This window comes from Giraffa tippelskirchi, chromosome 9, assembly GCF_054371585.1.
Source record: "Giraffa tippelskirchi isolate mGirTip1 chromosome 9, T2T-mGirTip1v1.2.pri, whole genome shotgun sequence".
NCBI classification, from domain to species: domain Eukaryota; kingdom Metazoa; phylum Chordata; class Mammalia; order Artiodactyla; family Giraffidae; genus Giraffa; species Giraffa tippelskirchi.
The window spans coordinates 45,340,970-45,362,037 of record NC_137283.1 but is presented as its reverse complement, the minus strand read 5'-3'; the positions used below and the strand labels follow the sequence as shown (position 1 = coordinate 45,362,037).

Below are 21,068 nucleotides of genomic sequence, written 5' to 3'. Positions count from 1 at the left end.
ACTGCTACAAATAATAAAAAAGTTACCAGAGATAAATAATTTGACTGTAAATGGCAGAGAAACAAATAAGTGAAACTGAACATCAGGTTCGTAAAAATCATCCAGTGGAAATACAAACAGAAGAAAGAGTGAAAGACAGAGAGAGAGAACAGAACAGCTGAGAGCTATGGGGTGATACCAAACCATCTAAAGTATACACAACTGGAGTCCAAGGAGGAGGAGAGGGATAAAGGGAAAGAGAAGGGGGAGAGAGGAGGAGCAGCAGAGGGAGAAGGGGGGAGATAGGGAGGGAGAAGGACAGAGGGAGCATAGGGGAGAAAAGATATCTGAAGAAGTAATTGCTTAGACTTCCCCAAATTAATACTAGATAAAAATATCACAGATTCAAGAAGCTTAGAACATCCCAAGCAAGATTAATATAACGAGAAACACACCTAAGGTATATCACAGTCAAACTGCTGAAATCCCAGAATATCATCAAAGGAGCCAGCCCCCTGCAAAAACATATGTACAGAGGAATAAATTTAAGAGTGCCTGCAACTTTTTATCAGAACACATACAACCCAGTGGGAGGGGAGTCTGGGGGAGAACGGATACACGTATATGGATGGCTGAGTCCCTTCACTGTTCACCTGAAACTATCACAACATCATTAATCAGCTATACCCCAATATAAAGTAAAAAGTTAAAAAAAATGAAACTCAGATATGATCTTTTGGATGTTTTATACCACCCTGTTGAAAATCACTGAGTTAAATACATTAATGTCATAGGATTTAAAAAAAAAAAAAAAGAAACACACAATCCAGAATCAGATCTAGATGGCGGGGGAAAGCAAGAAAATCATGTAACTGAATAGGATCAAAGAAGAAAAACAGAAAAAGAAAAGAATCAGGACAAAACCTGGGCCCCCAGGAGGAAGGGAGCTGTGAAACATGATGTTTCTGCCTCACTGGTGGAGTGATCTGCCTAGACAGACGGGGAGCCTCCGGGCCTCAGAGGGGCGCACGGTAACCATCTTGCACAGGGCAAAGCAGAGAAAGACCTGCACAGATGCTGGGCGCCGCCCCCCAGCACTCCCCAGCCTGAGACATTCGTCCTCTGACCTCTGACGTGGGTGGGAGCTGGGTGCGGTGGCTCCGGCTGCAGAGACCAGCCCTGAAGCAAGGACTGGGGCTGGCTTTGGTGACAGCTGAGAGGGTAGGGAAGAAGCCTCGACCTGCCAGAGAGTCAAGGGACCATTGTTGGGGGGCATACAAGGTACCGCACAACTACACTCATCTCACATGCCAGCAAGGTAATGCTCAAAATCCTGCAAGCTAGGCTTCAACAGTACATGAACCGAGAACTTCCAGATGTTCAAGCTGGATTTAGAAAAGGTAGAGGAACTAGAGATCAACTTGTCAACATCCACTGGATCATCGAAAAAGCAAGAGAATTTCAGAAAAAACATCTACTTCTGCTTCATTGACTATGCCAAAGGCTTATACTGTGTGGATCACAACAAACTGTGGAAAATTCTTAAAGAGATGGAATACCAGACCAGCGTACCTGCCTCCTGAGAAACCTGTATGCAGGTCAAGAAGCAACAGAACTGCATATGGAACAGCAGACTGGTTCAAAATTGGGAAAGGAGTACATTGAGGCTGTATACGGTCACCCTGCTTATTTAACTTTACATGCAGAGTACATCATGAGAAGTGCTGACCTGGATAAAGCTCAAACTGGAATCAAGATTGCTGGGAGAAATATTAATAACCTCAGATATGCAGATGACACCACCCTTATGGCAGAAAGTAAAGAACTAAAGAGCCTCTTGATGAAGGTGAAAGAGGAGAGTGAAAAAGCTGGCTTAAAATTCAACATTCAAAACACAAAGATCACGGCATCTGGTCCCATCACTTCATGGCAAATGGATGGGGAAACAGTGACAGACTTTATATTCTTGGGCTCCAAAATCACTGAGGACGGTGACTGTAGGTATGAAATTAAAAGACACTTGCTCCTTGGAAGAAAAGCAATGACAAATCTAAACAGCATATTAAAAAGCAGACACATTACTTTGCCAACACAGGTCCGTCTAGTCAAAGCTATGGTTTTTCCAGTAGTCACAGATGGATGTGAGAGTTGGACCATAAAGAAGGCTGAACACCAAAGAATTGATGCTTTTGAATTGTAGTTTTAGAGAAGATTCTTAAGAGTCCCTTGGACTGCAAGGAGATTAAACCAATCAATCCCAAAGGAAATCAATCCTGAACATTCATTGGAAAGAATGATGCTGAAGCTGAAGCTCCAATACTCTGAACACCTGATGTGAAGGTGGTCTTTTCATTAGAAAAGATCCTGATGCTGAGAAAGATTGAAGGCAGGAGGAAAAGGGGACAACAGAGGATGAGATGATTGGACGGCATCATAGACGCAATGGACAAGAGTTCGAACAAGCTCCGGGAGATGGTGAAGGACAGGGAAACCTGGGGTGCTGCAGTCCATGGGGTCACAAAGAGTCAGACACGACTGAGCGGCTGAACAGCAACAACAACACGAGGAGAGGGGTGGGACTGCCACAGGAGTTCCTTTCTCCACGTGCCCACTCTCAGCGAGCAGGGCACCGCTTTCACAAGCTCCGGGGGTGGGAACAGGCCACCACTGCCATCTCGGACTCCAGAGGTGGGCATGAACTGCTGCCACCACCAAGGGTCACACAGCTGGATGCCCCTGCCTCCCCGGGAGGGCGTGCGGGTCACACAGCTGCACATCCCTTGTCAGGGATAGTGATCAGCACATACTGAGGACAGAAACAGCAAGCATCCAAACCAAAAACAATCCTCATGCCAAAAACATATGAAACCCACACAAGCCATCCAGGGGCACTCCTGCATATAAAAGGCCATCCAAGACTGCAGTAGATGATTGTTTCTCCCAAACTTACCAAGTAAGAGAAATACAAGCAAAATGAAGAAACAGAGGAACCACTCCCAGTTAAAGGACCAAGAGAATTCCCCTGAAGGAATAAACAAGGAAACAGACCTCTTCAGTCTAACAAACACCCAGTTCAAAAAGGAGGTAATGAAAATACTGAAGGAATTAAGGAAAGCTATCGAAAGAAATGCAGATGACTCAAAAAATGAACTAGAAACTATAAGGAGGAGCCAAGAAAAATGAGAAAATTCATTTGCTGAGATGAAAGCTGAGCTAAAGGCAATGAACAGCAGAATGAATAATGCAGAAGAAAGAATAGTGACCTGTTAGATAGAATAATGGAAATTATCCAATCAGAAAAAAACAGATTCAAGGCCCAGTGAAAAAAGAAAGAAAGCAACATACGATAACATAAAGTATACCAATCTACACATAATAGGGATTCCAGAAGGAGAAGAAAGGGGGATTGAAAATGTATGTGAATAAATTATGGCTGAAAATTTCCCAAACCTAAAGAAGGACACAGATATTCAGACACAGGAAGAACCAAGTGTATCGAACAAGATGAGCCCAAACAGACCTACACCAAGACATATGGTACTAAAAAGGGCGAAGAACCCACGTGCAATGCAGAAGACACAAGAGATGTGGATTCAGTCCATGGGTGGGGAAGATACCCTGGAGCAGGAAATGGCAACCCACTCCGGTACTCCTGCCTGGAAAATTCCATGGACAGAGGAGCGTGATGGGCTAAAGAGTCCATGGGCTCCAGAGAGTTGGACACAATGGAGAGACTGAGTACACACATACAAAGATAAACAGAGGATTCTATTAGGGCAGCAACAGAAAAACAAAGAGTTAATTACAAGGAAATCCCTATAAGGTTATCAGCTGATTTCTCTACAGAAACACTGCAGGCCAGAAAGGAGTGGCAAAATATATTCAAAGTCTTGAAAGGAAAACATCTGCAACCTAGAATACTCCACCCAGAAAGATTATCGTTTAGAATAGGAGGAGAAATAAACAATTTCTCAGACAAGCAAAAAGTAAAAGAATACAGTAATACTAAACCTATCTGAAAAGAAATACTGAAAGGTCTTCTCTGAATAGAAAAAAAGCAGGAAGAAACTGGAAATCACAATTGGAAAGTAAATCACTTAAATTAGTCAGTATACAGATTTAAAAAAAAAAAACTGTGAAAGTGATGATAAAAGAACAGCAAAAGGATAAACATGAAGATGTTAAAAAAAAAGACATCAAAATCATAAAATGTGGAGGAAGAGAGTAAGAAAATGCAGATTCTTTCTTCTTTTAAAGAATGTGTCTGAGCTTATATGACTATCAGTCTACAGTAAGCAGATATAGGAAAGGACTAATATACTTGAGGAGGCGGCTGCGACGGCTCGGCGCAGAAGTGTGGCCGAGAGGAGCTAGGCTGGGCCAGGGCCCGGGGGCCGGGGGCGACGGCCGAGAGGGGCTAGGCTGGGCGAGGAGCCGGGGGCGGCGGCCGACAGGGCCTAGGCCGGGCCGGGGGCTGGGGCCGGCGGCGACAGCGGCGGCCAGAGGAATTACCCAAGGCCCAAGGTAAGAGAAACCCAAGTAAGACGGTAAGTGTTGCGAGAGGGCATCAGAGGGCAGACACACTAAAACTAAAATTACAGAAAACTAGCTAATCTGATCACACGGACCACAGCCTTGTCTATCTCAATGAAACTAAGCCATGCCGTGTGGGGCCATCCAAGACGGCTGGGTCATGGTGGAGAGGTCTGACAGATTGTGGTCCACTGGAGAAGGGCATGGCAAACCACTTCAGTATTCTTGCCTTGAGAACCCCATGAACAGTATGAAAAGGCAAAAGGATAGGACACTGAAAGATGAACTCCCCAGGTCAGTAGGTGCCCAATATGCTAATGGAGATCAGTGGAGAAATAACTCCAGAAAGAATGATGGGATGGAGCCAAAGCAAAAACGATACCCAACTGTGGATGTGACTGGTGATAGACGCAAAGTCCGATGCTGTAAAGAGCAATATTGCATAGGAACCTGGAATGTTAGGTCCATGAATCAAGGCAAATTGGAAGTGGTCAAACAGGAGATGGCAAGAGTGAATGTTGACATTCTAGGAATCAGCAAACTAAGATGGACTGGAATGGGTGAATTTAACTCAGATGACCATTATATCTACTACTGTGGGCAAGAATCCCTTAGAAGAAATGGAGTAGCCATCATGGTCAACAAAAGAGTCCAAAATGCAGTACTTGGATGCAATCTCAAAAACGACAGAATGATCTCTGTTCGTTTCCAAGGCAAACCATTCAATATCACGGTAATCCAAGTCTATGCCCCAACCAGTAATGCAGACAATGGGTTAGCAGACAATTGCCCTCCAAACCACACAATCTGATATGGGTGGGGAAACTGAAAACTGGTTCACCAGTTTGTTCTCCTGGATCCGACGAGGTAGAGTAAACCTTTCTGGCAGCAAGTTTTTATTTTCTTTTACCTGTCTTCTTATCATTCATGCCGCTTTATGCCATATTTCCTCTAGCGCTCTGTTGTCTTCCCTACTGTTGTAAACCTGTGACTAAGACTTCTCAGTCCAAGAAGGAGACCTGGGTCCAGCAGGTCCAGACCTTCCATTCCAAAAACAGAGAAACATGTTAGACATTAAGACTAACAAAAATAAATATCCAAGCAGAATGGCTTCTTGGCAGGGGTAACATCACCCCGTCTGGTCAACAGTTAAGACAGCCCTCCCAAAGTTACCCTGGTTCTTTCCCTTTCTAGGTCCTGTAATAGCTATCGTGCTTCACATTTTTAACACTTGTTTATTAACCTTTTGGTTAAGTGTGTCTTTTAGGATGCAACAGTTTGCATTAGGGCTCATGATGGCTCAAGGAATTCAAACCATTCCACGGAAAGTGGCCCAGGTCCCTACAGGTCCCTGGAACAGTCAGTGAGTGACCTCTACACCTCTAGGGTAGACTGGGGTCTGTCTGCAGCCCCTGTTCAGCAGCAAGAGGTTTCAGAAGAGAACTTCAGCCCCATATTTCTTAAGAATAAGGGTGCAGAGTCTCTCCAGGTGAAATGAGACACATAGACCTGGGACCCTTTGCTGCAATGCTGTGAAGCCTGCACCTGGACACACCATACAAAATACAAAGAACTGCAAGGGACTAAAAATAATTGTGCGTTCAGTTCAGTTCAGTCGCTCAGTCGTGTCTGACTCTTTGCGACCCCATGAACTGCAGCACACCAGGCCTCCCTGTCCATCACCAACTCCCGGAGTCCACCCAAACCCATGTCCATTGAGTCAGTGATGCCATCCAACCATCTCATCCTCTGTCGTCCCCTTCTCCTCCCACCCCCAATCCTTCCCAGCATCAGGGTCTTTTCCAATGAGTCAACTCTTTGCATGAGGTGGCCAAAGTATTGGAGTTTCAGCTTCATCATCAGTCCTTCCAATGAACACCCAGGATTGATCTCCTTTAGGATGGACTGGTTGGATCTCCTTGCAGTCAGAGGGACTCTCAAGAGTCTTCTCTAACACCACAGTTCAAAAGCATCAATTCTGTGGTGCTCAGCTTTCTTCACCATCCAACTCTCACATTCATACATGACCACTGAAAAAACCATAGCCTTGACTAGATGGACTTTTGTTGGCAAAGTAACGTCTCTGCTTTTCAATATGCTATCTAGGTTGGCCATAACCTTCCTTCCAAGGAGTAAGGGTCTTTTAATTTCATGGCTGCAATCACCATCAGCAGTGATTTTGGAGCCCCAAAAAATAAAGTCTGACACTGTTTCCACTGTTTCCCCATCTATTTCCCATGAAGTGATGGGACCAGATGCCATGACCTTAGTTTTCTGAAAGTTGAGCTTTAAGCCAACTTTTTCACTCTCCTCTTTCACTTTCATCAAGAGGCTCTTTAGTTCTTCTTCACTTTCTGCCATAAGGGTGGTGTCATCTGCATATCTGAGGTTATTGATATTTCTCCCGGCAATCTTGATTCCAGCTTGTGTTTCTTGGGGCAAATTGGGGCACAAAACATACAGAGACCAAAAAAACAAAACAAAACCCCTTAACTGCTATTTCTAAAGATCTGGAAGCCAAAAAAAAAAGGGTAGCGGGAGTAAAAAAGGGTACTGAGAATGTCCTCTGCACTCAGCACCACCAGGTGGGCAAACTACCTAAGCCAGCCTCTCCAGCCCAACTCCTGACACACGCCTACCCTCATCCCACATGAGGAATGAGTTTGCCCCTACTCAGGGAGGAAGCGAGGGAGCTTGTACTTGTTGCTCCCTTCGGCAGCCAGCTCAGGAGCACCAATAAGACCTTGCCTGATCTCTTGCTGGCCTCTAAACAAATTGTACTGATTGGAGAAGGCCAAGAACCCTAGTTATTATCAGATGTATGGCTCCCAAGGTGGGGCAGCTGTCCCATTCTGGGGAGAGTACCTAGCCACTGAATGCAGCTTCCTCGTGGGTGACAGGTGGCCACGTGAACCTCGTTTCAGTGTCACTGCTTTTGGAAAGTCAGCCTGCCTGGCCCCTGGGGGTCTCAGGACCTGCATTCAAGGAACGCTTTCCCCTCCCCCTGTCCTTCTCCCTCTCCTGAAATCTCTCTCTCTCTCCTCTCTCCCTCTCCCCTCGCCTTCTCAGACAGTGGATGTCCGGCAGCTACAGCCTCCCTGCTCTCAGCTTCTGTGAGCTGCTCCCTCTGGCCGCCAACAGCTCACCTCGACACAAGGCAAGCAGGGGCGGGAGAGGCTCACCTCGTGCCCTGCAGACCCTGGTGCAGCAGGCTCCCCTGAAGGAGACTAATGAGAGTGATACAGGTTTAAACCTAGTATCAGTCGCGGCTGTAAGCCCCAGTATTTTCGCCTTTATTTTCCTGTCTCTTTCACTTTTTCAGTCTTACTGGTTCCTCCTCCCTGTACCTCACCCTCGACCCTTATACATGCACTCCCATTGCCTTTACCCTGAAAACTTGTTTGTGTCTTCAAGGTTTTGTCACTGGCATCTTTGTTTTATGTACTCTTTTCTCTTCAAATGCTCCTCCAAGTCTCTGCCAAGACTGTGGGCAGACTAGAGCATTTAAATCTTGAAATGCAAATACAGCCCACACTGCCTGAGACTCCAGCCTTGGGTTACTTGCTGGGACTTTAGAAAGGAGCTTGCATTTTCCCCTCCTCTGCCTTTGCAATTTAACTATTTTGCCTTGTTCCAAGAAACTGCCTGATTCATCTGTAGTCCCCAAGATTGAAGAAAAGTCATTTTAAATTCAAGCGGGAGAGCTATGAGATCTCTCATTCTGTAGGAACTGACTTTTATGGCTTAAATTTGCGGGTTTAATATTAATTAACAGATCTGCCTTTAGGCTCATCAGAGTGAAGTATAATACTTTCATTGTACCTAGGGTTACTGAAAATCAGTAAGTGAATATCATATTTGTTATGAAATTTGTCAACAGGGAAAATGAAATGATAAGACTAGATTTTTAAGTAAATGTAACTGGGATAAAGGTGGCTTCAATCCCTGGTGGTGGAGCTGGAAAAGAACATGCCTGAAATGCAGGAGATGGGGAGATGTGGCTTCAATTCCCTTAGTCGGGAAGATCCCTTGGAGGAGGAAATGGCAAACCATGCCAGTAATCTTGCTTGGAATATCCCATGGACAGAGGAGTCTGGTGGGCTACAATTCATAGGGTTGCAAGAGTCAGAAATAACTAAGGGACTAAAGAACAGCAGCAAACTGGGCAGAAATAGAACATGGAGAAAAGAATGTTGAACGTCGTCAGAATTTTCAAAGGTTGCATTAAACTTAAATTAGGCAAATGGATTTTATTATAGGCTGATGTAAACTAAATTTGGTCTCTCTGTCTTAGAGATGGAAGTTTTTCTAGAATGCTGCTTTTGATAACAGATTGTGTGCATTTTTATGCCTTTAATTGATCTGTATTTACTTTTGAAATCTTTTTTTCACCTTAATTCAAGGAATAATTGTTTCACTGTGAACTCTGATTCTATCTAACTGGGTCTTTTAAAATTTCTTGAAATTTTTGACTGACTTCCCAAATATCAAATACTAATTAAAGTTCTTTTGATCTCCTGCTAGCAAACTCTGGAAGCTTACAGGGCCCCTGAAGCAACCCAAAGAGAGATCCTAAACTAACTGAGTTGGTATCTTAAATTATATGGGAAACATTGTCCAAACTCACTGCTGACTGTGTCAGATGGAATTGTCGGGCTTTCCCCAATTCTATCACATCCGCCAAACATACAGGGGAAAGGGTTTGAGCTTCTTGGGCTGTCTAGTCTCTCACCTTACTCTGTGTCCATAATATCCCCTGTGGGAATACTCCTACCTCCAGGCCCTCAGATCCTGACCCCTGGGGCATTTTCCACTGTGCCAGCTCCAATCTCTCCAGGAGAGAGACCCTAGGAGACCCTTCACTCCAGGTCTTGGCTGCCCTTACACAGTGACAGACTACTTATTGGGCTAGCCACATCCAATCAGCCCACATTCCTAGGCTTTATAAATGTCCAATTTCAAGCAATACAACTCAGCATCAGGAAACCTGTTATAAGACATAAGCATTATAGACAACAGACCCCTCTCGGGGAGAGTCCTGACAATGCACTGGTTCAAGCGGCCCCTACTGGGGACCCCTCATGCAAGGGAGGGGGATGACCAGAGATGTCTGGTTAATTCATGGGAGAGTCGAGGATGCTCGGAATCCCATTAGGTGAGAAAGGAATTCAGGGGATACTCTGACCCTCTTCTGACAAAATCCTCCTGTAAGTTTTTCTGCGATGCTGGTCTTCCCATCTAGGAGCGCTCTTGGTTGCAGGTTACTCAATGTGGGAGGGTCCTCTTCCAAGCCAGAAAAAACATCTCTGGAATGAATCCTTAAAAATGGGTAATTTTTAAAAAATAAATCTGCTGAAAAGGGAAAAACTTCTAACTTTATTGTAACATTGACTGGTCTTTATACAGGCTTGGGGATGGAGAAAAAGGGTCTAAAAACGGGTCTCCAAATTACAATACCTTAATTTCTCTTTCTGACTTTTCACTGTTAGTGAATAGGAATGCAAGAGGTTTCTGTGTATTAATATTGTACCCTGCGATTTTACCCAATTCTTTGAGTTGCTCTAGCAACTTTCTGGTGGTATCTTTCGGGTTTTCTACATACAGTATCATATAGTCTGAAAACAGTGAGTTTTACTTCTTTTGAAATCTTGATTCCTTTTCTGTTTTTTTATGATTGCTGTAGATAAGACTTCAAAAACTATGTTGAATAATAGTGGCAAGAGTGGGCACACTTGTCTTGTTCCTGATCTTAGAGGAAATGCTTTCAGTCTTTCACTATTGAGAATAACATTTGCTGTGAGTTTGTCATCTATAGCCTTTATTATGTTGAGGTAAGGAAACAATCCCATATACCACTTCAACAAAAAGAAGAAAATATCCAGGAATAAAGCTACCAGAGGACATAAAATACCCCTGTGCAGAAATCTGTAAGACATGATAAAAGAAACCAAAGAAGACATAAACAGACAGAGATATATACCATGTTCTTGGATTGGAAGAATCAATATTATGAAAATGATTATACTTACATAAAGCAATCGACAGACTCAATGCACTCCGTAACCAATGCCATTTTTCATAGAACTACCACAAAAAAATTTCACAATTTGTAGTAACAAAATAACAACAGTAATGGGAACAAGAACTAAAAAGCCTCTTGATGAAAGTGAAAGAGGGGAGTGAAAAAGCTGGCTTAAAGCTCAACATTCAGAAAACTAAGATCATGGCATCTGGTCCCATCACTCCATGGGAAATAGATGGGGAAACAGTGGAAATAGTGACAGACTCTTATTTTTTGGGGCTCCAAAATCACTGCAGATGGTGATTGCAGCCATGAAATTAAAAGATGCTTGGGGAAAAAGTTATGGCCAATCTAGACAGCATATTAAAAAGCAGAGACATTACTTTGCCAACAAAGGTCCGTCTAGTCAAAGCTATGGTTTTTCCAATAGTCATGTATGGATGTGAGAGTTGGACTGTAAAGAAAGCTGTGCATTGAAGAATTGATGCTTTTGAACTGTGGTGTTGGAGAAGACTCTTGAGAGTCCCTTGGACTGCAAGGATATCCAACCAGTCCATCCTAAAGGAGATCAGTCCTGGGTGTTCATTGGAAGGACTGATGTTGAAGCTGAAATTCCAATACTTTGGCCATCTGATGCGAAGAGTTGACTCATTGGAAAAGACTCTGATGCTGGGAAAGATTGGGGGCAGGAGGAGAAGGAGACGACAGAGGATCAGATGGCTGGATGGCATCGCCAACTCGATGGACATGAGTTTGGGTAAACTCCGGGAGTTGGTGATGAACAGGGAGGCCTGGCGTGCTGCAATTTATGGGGTCGCGAAGAGTTGGACACGACTGAGCGACTGAACTGAACTGAACTGAATGGGAACAAAAAGACCCTGAATAGCCATAGAAATCTTGAGAAAGAAAAACGAAGTTGGAGGAATCAAGCCCCCTGACTTCAGACTATGCTAGAAAATTCTAGTGATTAAGACACTACAGCTCTGGTACAAAAACAGAAATATAAATCATTAGAACAAGATAGAAAGCCCTGATGAAAGTAAAAGAGGAAAGTGAAAAAGCTGACTTAACTACTGCGCACAGTAGTGAAAGTGCCCAGGTTTGATCCCCTGCCAGGGAGCTAAGATCCTGCAAGCTGCGCCGTATGGCCAAAAGAAATTTAAAATATTTTTAAATTAAAAATAAATAGAGAATAGTATGAACAATTAAATGCCAACAAATTTGACAACCTAGGAGAAACTGACAACTTTCTAGAAAAACACAGCCCACCAGAACTGTATCAAGAAGAAATCTGTTAAGTGTCTAAGACAAGAAAAAGGAAAAGGAACACAGACACAAACAGAAAACAAAGGGATGTACTGTGTGCAGCAAACAGCCTCCGAAGAAAATCTACTTAGAAGGTGAACAGGAGGAAAAACTGAAAGAGCTTAAGACACGATTGTGTCAGGAAACGGAGGAACAGACAGCATCTCAAATGAAGAAGCTCAAATGTGTCCATGGTCAGACTGTGGGTGGCAGTCAATCAGCTGCTGAGTATGGTTTCCATTACCCCCAGTCCAAACACCACATTTGGGGGATGGCTTCATGTTCTGGTCCATCAACAGCTGATTGGATTCTCTACTTTCAAAGCTGAAGGGTAGAGGGGTGCCTGGAAAGACAATCCTACTTACTGAGCACAGCTAATACACAAAGCTCTTCTTAAGAGCACTGAGCCGAAGCCCTGCCTAGATACCCCAGGATGACTTTAACCCAGACAGGAGTCCAGAACAGCTGGCAGACTTCCTAGTGTGCTTGGAGAGAGGGCACTGAGGCAATATCTGTCCATACCAGTCACTGCAGTCAGAAAAGAAAAAAATGAACAACAACAACAAAAAATAAACACAATGCATAAACAACAAAGTCCTACTGAACAGAACAGAGAATTATAGCCAATCTCCTGGGATAAACCATAATTGAAAAGAATATTTAATAAATTATCTCTATGTGTGTATAAGGGCCACTTTGCTGTACAGCAAGAGTGAGCATGACACTAAATCAACTGTACTTTAACTAAAAAAAAAGAAACCTGCAATCCAGAAGACAATGGAGTGATAATTTTAAAGTACCAAAAGGAGTGGAACCCCAAACAATCAGTAAAAAATTCTCTCTACCCAGTGCAGATATAGTTCAAATATGAAGGAGAAATAGACATCTTCAGAAAAAACAGAAGCTGACAGAATTTGTTACCAGCTGGATTTGCTTTACAAGAAGTTCTTCAGGCAAAAGGAGTACAGTACTAGATTAAAATGTCACTATATTCCTACAAAGAAAGGAGAAGCAACAGGAAATGAGAAAAGTGGTGGGTGTATTAGTTTCTTATGGCTGCTGTAACAAATTACCATAAACTTGGTGGCTCAAAACAACACACATTGGGACTTCCCTGGTGGCCCAGTGGTGAAGAATTCACCTGCCAATGCAGGGGACACGGGTTCGGTCCTTGGCTGGGGAACTAAGATCCCACATGTTACAGGGCAATTCAGCCCATGCGCCACAACTACTGAAGCCCATGCACCCGAGAGGCATGCTCTGCAACAAGAGAAGCCACTGCAATGAGAAGCCCGAGCACCGCAATAGAGGAAGCCGGTGCAGCGGCACTGAAGACCCAGAACAGTCAAAAAATTAGTAATTTAAAAATTAGTTTTTAAAAACACTCATTGAATCTCGTATACTCCTGGAAGCCAGAGTATGAAATCCGTTTCTCTGGGCTAAAGTCAAGGTGCTGGCAGGGCTAGCTAGCTACTTTCAGAAGCTCCCAAGAGGAGCAATTGTTTCCTTGCCTTTTTTGGATTCCAGGGGCCACCTGCATTCCTTAGCTAGCAGCCCCTTCCCTGCATCGGTGCAGCCTCTTGCTTCTGTCACCACATCTATTTCTGCAGTAATATCTCCCACTCATTGGGATGCTTGTGATTATATCATTGGGGTCACCTGGATAATCTAGGATAGTATCTCCATCTTATGATTCTGAATCTCATCTGCAAAGTCCCTTCTGCCATATAAGGTAATATATTCACAGACTCTAGCATTAGGACATGGATATCCTGGAGGGAGACCACTGTTTAAGCCTATCAGAGGCAGTAAACAAAACACACTTCTCCCTGTATTTTTTAATCTCTTTAGAATATAATTGACTAAAATAAAAGTACTAAAATATATTATAGGGTTCATTATATATGTAATATTACAATTATATAACAACAATAGCACAACGGATGGGAGAGGGAAGAAACATAAGCATACTTTTACAAGTTTTTTATACCATAAATGAAGTGGTATAAAATAAACATTATTTGAAGGTATGTGCTAAGTTACAAATATATATTGCAGAACCTTGCACAACCACTAAAAAATTAAAGAATTGCAGCAAACAAGCCAATAATGGAGATAAATACAATAAAACATTGAAAGGAAGTAGAATAAACTAGGCAAAGAGGAGACAGAGCAAACAACAAAATGGTAGATTTAAATCCAACCATACTAATAACTGTACAAAGTATAAGCAGGCTAAACACTCCAATCAAAATGCAGATGGTCAAATGGGATTTGTAAAAAAGCAAGACTCAAATATATGCTGTCTGCAGAAAAAGAAAACCCACTGCAAATATAAAGACATAAGAAACAAATTTAAAAATGGAAAAAAAGATATACTACACAAATACTAAACATAAAAGAGAGTTACTACATTAATATCAATGTAGACATCAGTGTAATGAATATTATCCAAGGCCTAGAAGACATTTCAAAATAATAAAGAGGTCAATATATCATAAAGACAAAATAATTCTAAATGTGTGCCTAGTAGAGCTTCCAAAGTATGAAGTATAAATTGATAAAACTGAAAGGAGAAATGAATAAAAACAACTATAATTGGAAATTTTAAAACTCTCCTCTTGTAATAGATAAAACTACTAGATAAGTCAGTAAGAAGACACTAATTATAGTGTAAGTTGACCTAATTAGCACTTAGCATGAACACCCAAAAACCCAGAACACATGTCCTTCGCAAGGGCACATCACCAAGATAGACAGCATTCTGGGCCATCCTAAAAATCTGAACAAATTTAAGAGGACTGAAATGCTACAAAGTATGTTGTCTAATCACAAAAGAATTGACTTAGGAATAAATAAGAAAAGTATATCTGAAAAATCCCTAAATATTAAGACATTTAAAAAATTCTTTTAATTAACCCATGAATCAAAGACAAAAAAATCACAAGAGAAATTAGCAAATGTTTGAAGTGAATGAAAATGAAAACACAACAGACAAAAATGTGTGGGATGCAGGAAAGCAGTGAGGGGATAATACAGCAATAAAATGCTAACATTAGAAAAGTCAGATCTCAAATTGAGGACCTATACTTTCACCTTTCAAAGGTCAGAAAAAAAGAAAATTGGTTGCATGGTGATTAGAAGAAAGTAATACACATAACAATAGAAATCAATCAAACTAAAAACAAATTTAAAATAGAAAAAAGTAATAAAACCAAAGCACAGTTCTTAAAATAAGTAATAAAAGTAATAAACCTCTACCCAGGCAAAGAAAAGAAGAGTGATAATATAGATTACCAACACTGGCGATGACAGGGAACATCCCTATATATTCCATAGACAGTAAGACTACTATGATAACTTTATGTCAATACAACTGATAATTAAGATGATACGGATGCATTTTTAAAAAGATTATCAAAGTTCACACAAGCTGAACTATATAACCTAAACAGCTGTATATATTTATTAAAAACTTAAATTCATAATTTAAATTTTCCCCACAATGAAAACTCTATAGACTACATTGGTAAAGGCTAAGAAACATTCAAGATGAAATACTACCAAGTCTGTAGAAAACAGACAAGAACACTCCCCAACTCATTTTATATGGTGAGCAGTATCCACTTACCAAAACCAAAGATATAACAAGAAAACTACAGGCCAATATATCCATCATGAAGAAAGATGCACATTTTTTTTTTACAAAACTTTAGCAAATCAAATCCAGCAACATACAAAAAGCATATATCACAACAACTAGAATTTATTCCAGGAATGTAAAACTGATCTGACATTTGAAAATCAGTCTATGGTTTAACACACCATAAAAGAATAAACATATGATTGATCATCTTAATACAGAAAGTATTTGGATATATACAACTTCCATAAAATTAAAATCTGTGTACTTAAAGAAGATAAAGGGAATCTATGACATATCCACAGATTTTGTACTCAGTGGTGAAAGACTAGAAGTTTTTCCCAGGAGATCAGAAACAAGACAGGATGTTAACTCTAATCACTTTTGTTCAACATTGCTTGAATATTCTCACCAAGGGTTTAAGGTTAATCAATTAGTTAATTAAAAGTAAAGGGCATAAAAACTGAAAGAAAGAATTGTGTTTCCTTACTCGACAACAAGATGGTCAGTCATCTACATAGAATTCCCAAGGAATTTATAAAGAAAGCTACTGGAATTAATAAGTGAATTTAGCAATATCATAAGATACAAGGTTAACATACAAAAATTAACAGCATTTTTATATACAATTAATGACTAACGAAAATTTTAAGTGGAAAAAAATGTAATGAAGTGTCTGAGTCTATTTTTTATATTTGGCCATTGACAGCTTTCAAGCTCCATTTCTCCCTCTTGACTCACATCTAAGCTGCTGCTGCTAAGTCGCTTCAGTCGTGTCCGACTCTGTGAGACCCCATAGACGGCAGCCCACCAGGCTCCACCGTCCATGAGATTCTCCAGGCAAGAACACTGGAGTGGGTTGCTGTTTCCTTCTCCAATGCATGAAAGTGAAAAGTGAAAGTGAAGTCGCTCAGTCGTGTCCGACTCTTCACGACCCCTTGGACTGTAGCCTACCAGACTCCTCCATCCATGGGATTTTCCAGGCAAGAGTACTGGAGTGGGGTGCCATTCTCGTCTCCAGGGGATCTTTCCCACCCAGGGATCAAACCTGGGTCTCCCGCCCTACAGACAGACTCTTTACTGTCTGAGCCACCAGGGAAAGCCCCCTTATGGAGTAATAAAACTTTCCATAGCCTCTTGGTCCATGTGTGGTACCATCAGTCCCAACATTTAAACAAATGTGAGGAAGTGTATTTCACTCAGAAGACAAAACAATATCACTTATGAGAGCATCAGGAAATTAGAAATAATTAGGATTAGATTCATGTGCAAAACCTATACACTGAAAACTACAAAACATTGTTGACAGAAGTTAAAGATGACCCAAAAATATACAGAGAGAGAGACCATGAATAGGAAGACCTGATGTTGTTATATCAGTCCTCCCCAAATTGATTTATAGATTTTACATGGAATGACAATCAATCTCAGCAGGAATTTTTTTTTAAGGAATTGACATGTTGACTTCAAAATGTATATGGAAATACAAATGACATAGAAAAAGTTACAGTACAGATAAAAAGAAACCTCATGTGGCAATGAAAATGAAGGAACTACAGTACCTCATATTAACATGGTTGAATCCTAAAAATAGATTCAAAATACACAAAAAAAAGATGGTATGAATGAGGCCTTTACATAAGCTTTAAAACATGCAATTCATATATGTACCTAACATCAGACTCCCAAAATACATAAAGCAAACACTGACAGATTTAAAGGGAGAGACAATTCTACAGTAATAAATGAAGACTTCTATACTCAGATTGAAATAATGGATAGAAGACCAGATACAACACCAGTAAGAAAATATAAAGAACTTGAATAACATTATAAACCAAATGGACCTAAAAGACATTTATGAAATACTCGACCCAGTAACAGCAGAATACACATTTTTCTCAAGTGCACATGAAACATTCTCTAGAACAGATCATCTGTTAGGTCACAAAACAAATCTTAATAAATTTTAAAAGACTGAAATAATACAAAGTATATTTTCTGATCATAACAGAACTTGAAATCAGTATCAGAAGGAAAACTGGAAAATTCACAAATGTGTAGATACTAAACAACACACTTTTAAACAACCAATGTGTCAAAGAAGAAATCAAAAGGGAAATTAGAAAATTAGACAAATGAAAATAAAACAGCGGCACGCCCCTGCTCTGGGCTTCCCTGGCGGCACGAGCAGTAAAGAACTCACCTACCAATGCAAGAGACGTGGATTCGATCCCTGAGTCAGGAAGATCCCCTGGAGTAGGAAATGTAAAGCTGCTCCAGTATTGCCGCCTGGGAAATACCTTGGACAGAAGAGCCCAGAGGACTACAGTCCGTGGGGCCACGGAGAGTCAGAAGCAACCGACCGACTGAGAGCACACGGCCCCTGTTCCCCTGAGTGGAGACACACAGGCGAACCCAGGGAAATGCTGGACTGTGAAGGGCTTCTCACCCTCCCTCCGTGCCAGGCCCTTCTGGCTTGGCCCCCTCTGCCCTCATCTACTGTTCCTGCTGCAGATGCTTTCTTGGTCCTGTGCAGGAAGCCCTCTCCTCATGTCTAAACTAAAAGCTCATCCCTATGGCTGAGTAATTCCAAATGCCTAACCTGTGATTTCAAGATTGGGACCAGGATTCAGAGCTGAAAGTTAAAACTAGCTCAAAAAACGTTTGGATGCAGAGGCTTCTGTCCTCGGTGAACAATTCTGTGAACAATGAATTGGTCCCCTGAGCTCAATCCTACCCTGGATTGTATGGTGTATAAAATTAACTTATTTTGAAATTCTTTTCAAAGATGAAGATAATAAATTAGGAATGTATCTTCCAAACACAGGTATTAAGTGCAATATTTTGCCAAAAAGATCCAAAAAACTGTGGCATGCCAAAGCATATGAGATGCAGCAAAAGCAGTGCTAAGAAGAGAAATTTATAGCTATAAATGCTCACATTAAAAAGGAAGACAGATATCAGAAAAATCAAACTTTACATCTTGAGAAACTAGATAAAGAGTAAACTAAACCCAAAGCTAGCAGAAGGAAGGAAACAATCAAGATTAGAGCACAGATTAATGAAATTAAGAACAGAAAAACAACAGAGATAGTCAAACCAAAAGTTGATTCTCAAAAATAAACTTTTTTTGAACAAAACTTTAGGTAAATTGACTAAAGAGAGGGAAGACTCAAATTAGTAAAATCAGAAATTTAAGTGGGGCCATCAGTAAAAACTTTACAGAAACAAAAAACAATTAAGAAAGTACTGTGAACAACTGTATACGAACAAACTGAATAACCTAGATGAAATAGACAAATTCCCAGAAATATACCATCTACAAAAACTGAACCATGAATAAGCTGAAAATATGAATAAACCAATAAATGGTAAGGAGACCGAATAATTGAAAGCCTCCCAAGAAAGAAAAACCTTGGACAAAATGGCTTCAGTCGTGAATTCTACCAAAGACTTACAAGATTAAAGTCAATTCTCCTTAAATTCTTCTCAAAAATTGAAGAGGAGGAAAAGTGAACTCACCGTATGAGGCAGGTATTAACTAGACAGCAAAGCCAAACAAAAGCACTAACAAGAAAACTACAGACCAATATCTCTTAGGAACAGTGAAGTAAAAATTCTTAACAAAACACAAGCAAACTGATTTCACTGATGAATTCATCAGCATATTAAAAAAGGAAAGCATACCATGAGTAGGTAGGATTTATCCCAGGAGAGCAAATATAGTTCAACATATGGAAATCAATCAATATAATACATCACATTAATAGAATGAAAATAAAAATCATAATCATCTTGATGCACAAGTATATGACAAAATTCAATACACTTTTATAATAAAAACACTCAGTAAACTGGAAGACATTTCTCCAAAGATACAAGAGTGGCCAGTAAGCATGTGAAATAATGCTCAACATCACTAATACAAATTAAACCACAATGAGAGGGACTTGCTTGGTGGTACAGTGGTTAAGAATATGCCTTGCACACAAAGATAGAAATATAGATCAATGGAACAAAATAGAAAGCCCAGAGGTAAAACCACACACCTATGGACACCTTATCTTTGACAAAGGAGGCAAAAACATACAAAGGAGAAAAGGCAACCTCTTTAACAAGTAGGGCTGAGAAAACTGGTCAACCACCTGAAAAAGAATGAAGCAAACACTTTCTAACACCATACACAAAAATAAACTCAAAATGGATTAAAGGTCTAAATATAAGACCAGAAACTATAAAACTCTTAGAGGAAAACATAGGTAGAACATTCTCTGACATAAATCACAGAGTAATGGAAATAAAAACAAAAGTAAACAAATGGGACCTAATTAAACTTAAAAGCTTTTGCACAACAAAGGAAACTATAAGCCAGGTGAAAAGGCAGCCTTCAGAATGGGAGAAAATAGCAAACGAAACAACTGACAAAGAATTAATCTCCAAAATATACAAGCAGCTCATGCAGCTCAATATCAGAAAAATAAATGACCCAATCAAGAAGTGGGCCAAAGACCTAAACAAACATTTCTCCAAAGAGGACATACAGATGGCTAACAAACACATGAAAAGATGCTCAACATCACTCATTATCAGAGAAATTTAAATCAAAACCACAGCAAGGTACCATCTCACGCTGGTCAGCATGGCTGCCATCAAAAAGTCTACAAACAATAAATGCTGGAGAGGGTATGGAGAAAAGGGAACCCTCATACACAGTTGGTGGAAATGCAATCTAGTACAGCCACTATGGAGAACAGTTTGGAGATTCCTTAAAAAACTGGAAACAGAACTGCCATATGACCCAGCAATCCCACTGCTGGGCATACACACCAAGGAAACCAGAATTGAAAGAGACATGTGTACCCCAATGTTCATCGCAGCACTGTTTACAATAGCCAGGACATGGAAGCCACCTAGATGTCCATCAGCAGACGAATGGATAAGGAAGTTGTGGTACATATGCACAATGGAATATTACTCAGCTATTAAAAAGAATGTATTTGAGTCAGTTCTAATGAGATGGATGAAACGGGAGCCTATTATACAGAGTGAAGTAAGTCAGAAAGAGAAACACCAATGCAGTATATTAATGCATATATATGGAATTTAGAAAGATGGGAACAACAACCCTATATGCAAGACAGCAAAAGAGACACAGAGGTAAAGAACAGACTTTTGGACCATGTGGGAGAAGGTGAGGGTGGGACGATATGAGAGAATAGCACTGAAACGTGTATATTACCATATGTAAAACAGATGACCAGTGCAAATTCAATGCATGAAGCAGAACACAAAGCTGGTGCTCTGGGACAACCCAGAGGGAGGGAGGGGGGTTCAGGATGGTGGGACACATGTACACCCATGGCTGATTCATGTCGCTGTATGGCAAAAACCACCACATACTGTAAAGTAATGAGCCTCCAATTAAAATAGATAATTAAAAAAAAAAAGATCATGCCCTGCAATACAGGGGATGCAGGTTCAATTCCCTGTCAAGGAACTAAGATCCTACATGCCAGAGCAACTAAGCCCACACACTGCAACTACTGTACCCCAACGCAGCCCATGCACCACAGCTGGAGAGCC

At 40.9% G+C, this 21,068-nt stretch overlaps 1 protein-coding gene across 5 annotated transcripts in view; it reads right to left on the bottom strand.

The window, feature by feature from the left end:
- The window catches only part of CHDH (choline dehydrogenase), a 70,083-nt gene that overhangs the window by 25,601 nt on the left and 23,414 nt on the right, over window positions 1–21,068 (bottom strand). Inside the window, exons 3-4 of one of the 5 annotated variants that reach the window (XM_081524959.1) lie at window positions 9,698–9,830; window positions 5,423–5,552 (exon numbers count right to left, since the gene is read on the bottom strand). The exons of the other annotated variants lie outside the window; for them this stretch is intronic. Of the exons in view, the coding sequence (XP_081381085.1) occupies window positions 5,423–5,441 (19 nt within the window). The 5' untranslated portion in view covers window positions 5,442–5,552; window positions 9,698–9,830. The remainder of the gene's footprint in view (window positions 1–5,422; window positions 5,553–9,697; window positions 9,831–21,068) is intronic. 5 annotated transcript variants of the gene reach the window in all.